This window comes from Armigeres subalbatus, chromosome 3 (assembly GCF_024139115.2).
Source record: "Armigeres subalbatus isolate Guangzhou_Male chromosome 3, GZ_Asu_2, whole genome shotgun sequence".
NCBI classification, from domain to species: Eukaryota; Metazoa; Arthropoda; class Insecta; order Diptera; family Culicidae; genus Armigeres; species Armigeres subalbatus.
In genome coordinates, this window is record NC_085141.1 from 378669858 (window position 1) to 378677328 (window position 7471).

Consider the following 7471-nt stretch of genomic DNA (forward strand, 5'->3'; position numbering starts at 1 on the left):
CTCACTCACTCATTTTTACTCACTCATACATGCTCTATTACTCATACACTCACTCTTACTCACTCATTAACTCTTACTCACTCACTTCTACTCGCTCACTCTAACTCACTCATTCACCCACTCGTCGATTCTGAGCACGCTTCATCCAGAATCCGTTGTTTTTACTATAGCGACCAAGGAACAACTTCAATCTTGTTACTCTTGTAGCTATGCTGACGTGGACCGCAATTGCCTCCAGCTCTCTGCATTGTGTTAGAACGTGCTGCATAATTTCCCCCTTCAGGACTCGTTAAGGGTGCCATGTGAATTGGAGCGGGATCTTACGGAGTGAGAATACTTAGCTCTATACTGCATTTAAACAGTCCCGGTTCCCCTGGGGTCGTACACTAATTACGTAAGCACTTATGGGGGGCTGGGTGGTATGCCATTTTCTTATGCTCCATATAAATAAAAAAAAAATATTTGGGAAAAATCTTACATGGGGGGAGGGGGTTGAAACCACTCAGTACCCAGAAAAATTGCTTACGTAATTAGTGTTTATTGAGTACCTTTTTTTCATTGAAATGAAGTATAAACTTGAAATTATGCCCCTGTCATAAGACGAGTTTATACAATCCCATTGAATTCCACCACTTAATTGTATCTTGACAGATACGTATTTCGACCTCAAAAGTAAGGCCGTCTTCATTCCACTAAAAAGCTCAAAATAATTTTCTTATTGAAATTATGATTAATTCGGGGTACTGGCTCATTCGGGGTAGTGTCCTATTAGGGGTAATGGCATTCGGGGTAGTGACTCATTCGAGGTTGTGGCGTTCGGGGTAGTGGCATTCGGGGTAATGAAATTATGGGTAGTGTCGTAGAGTCATCGCCATGCCGTGGAAGAGGCTTTTGTGCCTTTTAAGAGGGACACAGCGAGGATTGAACTCACGATCAATACTAGCAAAACGAAGTAAATGGTCGCCGGCAATCATCGTGGGTTCATTAGTGGTGGTGGTAGCGAAGTGGTGCTGTATGGTGAAAAATTTGAAGTGGTAGAAGAATTTGTGTATATTGGAACATTAGTGAAGTGCGATAATGATGTTACCCGCGAGGTGAAAAGGCGTATTGCAGCTGCAAATAGGGCTTATTACGGACTTCGTAACCAGTTTAAGTCCCGTAGTGTGCAAACGAAAACAAAACTTGCGCTGTATACTACTCTGATTCTTCCGGTGGCTTTATATGACCATGAAACATGGACGTTAAAGGAGGCTGATCGGAGAGCTTTTGGAGTGTTTGAGCGTAAGGTGCTGCGGACAATACTCGGCGGTAAACAGGAGAACGGTATCTGGTGGCGTCGCATGAATCACGAATTGTACCAGGTGTATAAAGAGCTGGATATTATTGAGCTTATACAACACGGCAGACTACGGTGGGCTGGACACGTTGGTCGTATGTCGGATGAACGTCAAGCGAAGATAATATTCAGTAGAGAACCCGGAAGAGGCCGCAGACTTCGTGGAAGGCCGCGTACACGATGGCTTTTTGCAGTTGAAGAGGACCTGAGGGCACTCAATGCTCAAGGCGACTGGAAGCGATTGGCCCAGGATCGAGTCCAGTGGAGAAGGATACTCCATTCGGCGTAGGTTCATCGAAGAGCTGTACTGCCGCTAACCGCAAGTCAGACTTATCTGTATATGGACGCCATATCCAGATAAGTCTGACTTGCGGTTAGCGGCAGTGTAGCCCATCAAGTATCAAGTAAGTAATATGCATTACCTTACCACTACCGCCATCGGGGGTGACAATGGGTCTGGGGGGTGAGAATGGGTCATCGCTCTCACCGGCAGCCTGGAGGTCGTAGAGCAAAATCGTTCAAAAAGGTATCTTATTTTTTAGTCTTCTTGCCCTCAGATACATTCAATCCATTCTACAAGCATTCTAAGTAGTTGAAACAGTGACCCATTTTCACCCCCATTTGACCAATTGTCACCCCCGACGACGGCACTTTACTTTACATTTTTTTCTATTAGTACTTCCTCAGTTATTAATTGAAAGCTTGCTATACCCGCCATTGCATGAGTATGTATCTTGTTTGACTAGATACACTATGCCCAGGGCGTCGAGAAAGTTTCCAATCCGAAAACATTCTAGACCAGACCGGGAATCGAATTCGCCATCTCCGGATTGGCAATCCTACGCCTTTGCTCGCAAGGGTACTGGAGACTCCTTGATTCCTATTTAAGATGAAAGAAACAAAAGCACGATGACCACTACTCCTGGCCAAGCCGATCTTTACCGTAACTAGAAACTGGGAAACTGTTTATGTAAAATTTCTTCATTTTTTATCGGATGTACAATCTACATTCCAATTTAAACGTTTTTTTTTATTTTGTTGGGGCGTAGAACCCACGGGGATGACAAGCTACGCCATCTTTGTCACATCTTTTCTGAGTCACCAATACGAGTGCACTGCGAATGCAACATAAACAATTCCGAGGGTGAAACTGATATAAAACGAACAAAGGCATAGACAGTACCTTGTGCAAGTAGTATTCTAAAGAATTGAGCAAATAAGTTGAACATTCTTATGTTTAAAGTATGGAATCGAGTGTAAAATAGTTTTAATTTATAGTTCGTTAATTTTTTTTTCTCTATTTTCTCATGATTGTATCATGTTGGATTATTGAGTGGTTAGGCGTTTTGCATCATATTCTCCTGTAAAACCGTAAACATTCAAAATTTGCGCACATACTAATGCAAAATAAATGAGTATTGGGGTAATTTGACACTGGGGGATAAATTTATCCCCCAAAAAAGAACGAACAGGCAGACCTGTCAAAATCCATAGTAAAAAAATTGGATGTCGGTCCTCTGGTAGAACCACTGCGTCCATTGAGTTGAACTTTTATGGTATACCCCTGATTATTCTTAACTATGTATTCGCATCTTGTAGGTTGATCACCATTTGTCAAGTAAACAACCTAAGACGCGTCTTTTCCCATTCCGGTATAATTGAGTTAATAAAACCCACTACCTTTCCAGGATTTGCAGTCCAAATATCTCCTGGTTGCATATAGCCACTATTTAGAAATTTAGATCTACCCTTGTACAATGCAATGCAATTTAAACGTTTAGTATTTTCACATTTAAGTAATGTTTGAAAAGAGTTCAATTTAAAAATTTAAAATTTTCTCAAATATATCCCAAACGCCAAGTCGTTGGTACCCCAACACAATTTGAAACAATTATTGAACCATCCGGAACCTGGACACCCCTTGAACTAGACTTCGTTACAAATTTTCAATTATGATCGGTCGAAAACGATTCGAGTTTTGATTTTTCTAAATTCTAAATTTGCCACCCGGAAGACGTTGGCATTTCAGCGTGTTGAGATTATTTCAATGCTTCCCATTATATTTTGTGGGGCAAGCACAACGGATACGCTTTGCCCAGGGAATCGAGATAGTTTTCCACCTAAAACCATCCTAGACCAGATCAAGAATCTAACTTGCCATTTCCGGACTTATACTTTTATTTGATACGGGTAATCGTTAGCATCTTTTGATTCAAATAAGTACCTTATTTTATTAATTATTCTTAAGAACGTTAGTAAGATCGTTTAAGTAATGGATTCTTGCATTTATAAGAAGTCTAACTACAAGTATGCAAATAAGATAGCTTTCTCCGAACTTTATCTTGTTTATCAAAAAACATTGTAAATATTGCAATTCTCATACAAACTGTTTTCTGCTATCGGGTGTTCAAATACGATGAAATAATAAATTGCTTTCTACATCGTTATTGGTCAGTTCACTCCAGTCGACACATGTGATAAGAATAGTTTTACCGAACGTTTGAAATGTTCTCCAAACTTCTCTTTGTGCTCGTTATTATATCGATAGTTTCAGCAGAACATTCATTTCATGTCTCGCCTATTAAAGTACTATCTATCCTTGTTTATCGTTTTAGTAGAAATGTATATCAAATCCCTGTTTTAGACCAACTGGATTGCGGCAGTCGAATCCTGCCATCGGATGGGTATGCGGTTGGCCGTGTTAGACACGGACGCGAAACATGAAGCGGCCGTCCAGCTGGGTAAGTCGATTAAGCCCCAAAACTCGCAATTCTTCGGATTCTGGCTGGGGGCCAGTGACTTGGCGTACGGAGGTGGCAGCTTCATGTGGCACGATACGGGCAGCTGGGTGCAGTTTTCTCGCTGGAATACAGGGGAACCGAGTGGGGGCAATGAACATTGCGTAACGCTGTATTACTGGCCAGCACAAAAGTTCCACTGGACCTGGAACGATGCACCATGTGATACGACACTGTATGCATTGTGTGAACCGAGAGGTGCTCAGTGTTAAAAGTGTGCAGGATAAGGGTTTCTGATAAAACCAGGTGAAAGTGACAGGGGATCAAGTTGTATCTTACAGCAGCGCAAAGGGCAAGATTATATGAAAGAGAATAGACTAGTTATCACATTACATGTTTTACGTCTTTTATTTTGCCACTGGCACTGTAATCACCTGTTGGTAGTGCACTTCTATGGATAGAAGAGGTGGGCGTGTAACGATACTTAATCTTCGTGCGTTCAAGTTTCCTACAACTCGACAATGACATTATGCTTTTCAGTGGTACATATACTGCCGTTGTACGCATAACTGTCCCATGTGTATAGGGAATCCCAGCAAACATGAGACAAATATGCGTATGACAGCAGTACAGGTATTCGATAATACAATTTTGAAGATTTATTACTCGTTTCTTCATTCAATAGCTATGACAACAAAATGTCATTTACCTACTTAATATGGCGTCTTTCTTCTACAATATAAATTGTAACGAAGAAACACATTAAAATATCGAAATGCACATTAGGGAAATAGATCCATTATTTTAATTAATTCACATGCTTACTACTAAAATCCAAAAAGTGTGTCTTACATTGAAAGCAATAATTTCTCAAGCGTTAATGACGAGTGAATCTAAGTTAATCAGAAGTCCTTTTAATTTGCATGATACGGGAGACATTAGATGTGGTCGCCTGTCTATATATTTTACCGACAGGCAAAATTGTACAGATTTCAAATTAATGGTTTTTGTAAATATTCCAACATCTTATGCTAAGCTCGTTTTTTAAACTTTTCCGACGCAAATAATTTTGAAAATGGATGCTTTTTGAAGATGATGAACCATGATCCGAGAATCGACACCTTCAGCAGAGAAATATTGTACCAATACAAAAAAAACACCCTGGCCCTCGAAAGCAGCTGGCCAGTGCAATAAATTGGAAAATCACGGCAAATTGAATCAGCATACGTCCGTTTCAAACAAACTTTCCTCTAACAAATGTGTCGCACAGTTGATGTCCCTGTGAATAGGAACATAATAATCTCAACCCAACATGCCCAGCCGGGATGCACAAGCTTTGCCGTCAGGTTGACTGCTGTGTGGTGCACAGGCAAGGCCGCCGTCAGCGAGACAGACGAGCTCGCAGGAAATATCAACTTTTTCAATTATAAACTTTCCTGTGGTTGGTCGAGTGCGCTTTCTGGCTGTGAAGTGAAAAAAAAAGGGTGGCGAGGATTCTCCAATTGCCCATAAAATGAGCAGCCGCCAGAGCGAAACTGATAAAAAGCGATCTGTCTCTACCATTCAGATGACATCGAGGGCGGCGACAGAGTATAAGGTAGTCAGTACGGCCAACTTCTCTAGAACACGTTAAAAACTGATTGAGAAAAGAAGCAAGAGCAACTCGTGGCTCCGCTTGTTTCAATATTAATCAACTTTGAAGGTTTTTGCTTCCGCTCCGTGCGCCGTGCGTATGAGAGAAAGGAAGTGAGAAAAGCTGTTGCTAAACTTTTTGCTTGCAAGTTTTTGTCTCCATTTACAGTTGAATCGGACATGGAGAATATATGATTTATGTTTCTCTAGGAAAAAAGTCCTACAGCACAATTCCATAGAATACAAAGTTATGCTTCATCGTAATAAATTTCGAAGCACAATGTAGTTAAACTGTTTATTTATACAAATTATCATTTCGTTTATGACTGTTTTTCTTCTTAGATGCATTACATCCACCGATGTGATATTGCCACCTCAACTTAGTATTCGTTCAGTATTCCACATTCCGCAGTTTATAACTTCGAGGTTTCTCAGTCAATTTACAAATTTCGTATTCGTTTTTTATGTGACTAACACGATGATACTCTTATCCCCAGGGATGTCGAAAAATTTGAAATCGGAAAAAAAAGAAAGCTATTCGTTCATTGATGATTTGAATTAACCACTCATTGTAATTTCCTGATATAATATGGTTTGTGTAAAATTTGTTTTCTAAACTTTCTATTTATAAGTAGAAATAACTGGGGTGGGGATACCTACTTACATATGTCGCCAGTCTTTCTGCACGCCGGCCGCATGCGCATCTTCCTCGATTGCACAAAGCGAGTGCGGGGTCTACCCCGGAACCGACGTCCTCTGGAGGTTGTCTGCTGAACATGACTTTTGCTAGTGTCTCTTCTGACATGCGCACTACATGTCCAGCCTACCATAATCTGCTGATTTTATCAGCCTGCTGATGCCTAAATTTTTGTACACACATCTGCGCCATTCACCATTTTCCACCACGCCACCAAGTATTGAACGCAGTATTTTCCGCTCAAACACTCCGAGAATTCGATAGTCTACATCTTTTAACGTCCATGAAGTACTGGACGAATCAACGATGTGGTCAGAGGTAGTTTTGTTCGTGCTTGTAGGCAGCGAGACTTTAGCTGGCTAAGCAAATCGTTGAAAGTCCTATTTGTAGCCGCAACACGTCTATTCCTCTCGCAGCTAACGTCATTATCACATGTAACGAGTGTTCCAAGATATATGAATTCTTCGACAACCAACGCCCAACAACAACCAATTACATCCATTGTTGTATCGTGCGATAATGGATCACTAGCGGAATAAACTTCAAAAGTAAAGTACTAACGCTACGTAAATTCCCGGACGCTATATTTTCGTTTTCCGTAAGTCGATGTAGTACGAAATATCCGTCGAGCGAGTCGTTTCGAAGCTGTTTTTGTCGCCCAAAGTTTTTGTGCGTCTGTTATTTATCGCCATCTCGACCATCGCTTCACTAGAAGACGACCATAACAAACAAATTGAGGCGGTGAAGTCTGATCTCGAAAAAAAATTGGCGAATGTATCCCATGAAATCAATTCCCTTAAAAGTGAGTGTAGCGTTAAATTTAAAAGCATTGACGGTACGCTTGACTCGCTGAATGAAAGAGTGGAGCGTGTTTCCCAAACTGTTGGAAATCTCGGGAATAGGAACGATCTCATTGCAAGCGGTATCCCGTTTATGACTGGGGAAAATTTAGAAAGCTATTTGGAGTCTATCTGCAAACGCATTGGATACAGTGAAAATGTTGTTCCAACGTCAGATATCAGGCGTATGAAGAACAGACCCATGAAGGACGGCGATGATGGTCTCATT

At 41.0% G+C, this 7471-nt stretch overlaps 1 protein-coding gene across 1 annotated transcript; it reads left to right on the forward strand.

Moving 5' to 3' along the window:
- The first annotated feature begins 3781 nt into the window (after window positions 1-3781).
- On the forward strand, window positions 3782-4477 carry LOC134223729 (C-type lectin domain family 6 member A-like). The gene is made up of 2 exons (XM_062702917.1): window positions 3782-3922; window positions 3981-4477. Exons 1-2 carry the CDS (start codon window positions 3842-3844, stop codon window positions 4344-4346), a joined length of 447 nt encoding a protein of 148 aa, XP_062558901.1. The 5' UTR covers window positions 3782-3841; the 3' UTR covers window positions 4347-4477.
- The last annotated feature ends 2994 nt before the right edge of the window (window positions 4478-7471 follow it).

Coding starts and splice junctions, on each gene's coding strand:
- LOC134223729 (XM_062702917.1), top strand. CDS start 3,842: ATGTTCTCCAAACTTCTCTTTGTGCTCGTTATTATATCGATAGTTTCA. Junction 3,923..3,980: donor TTCATGTCTCGCCTATTAAA/GTACTATCTATC, acceptor TCCCTGTTTTAG/ACCAACTGGATTGCGGCAGT.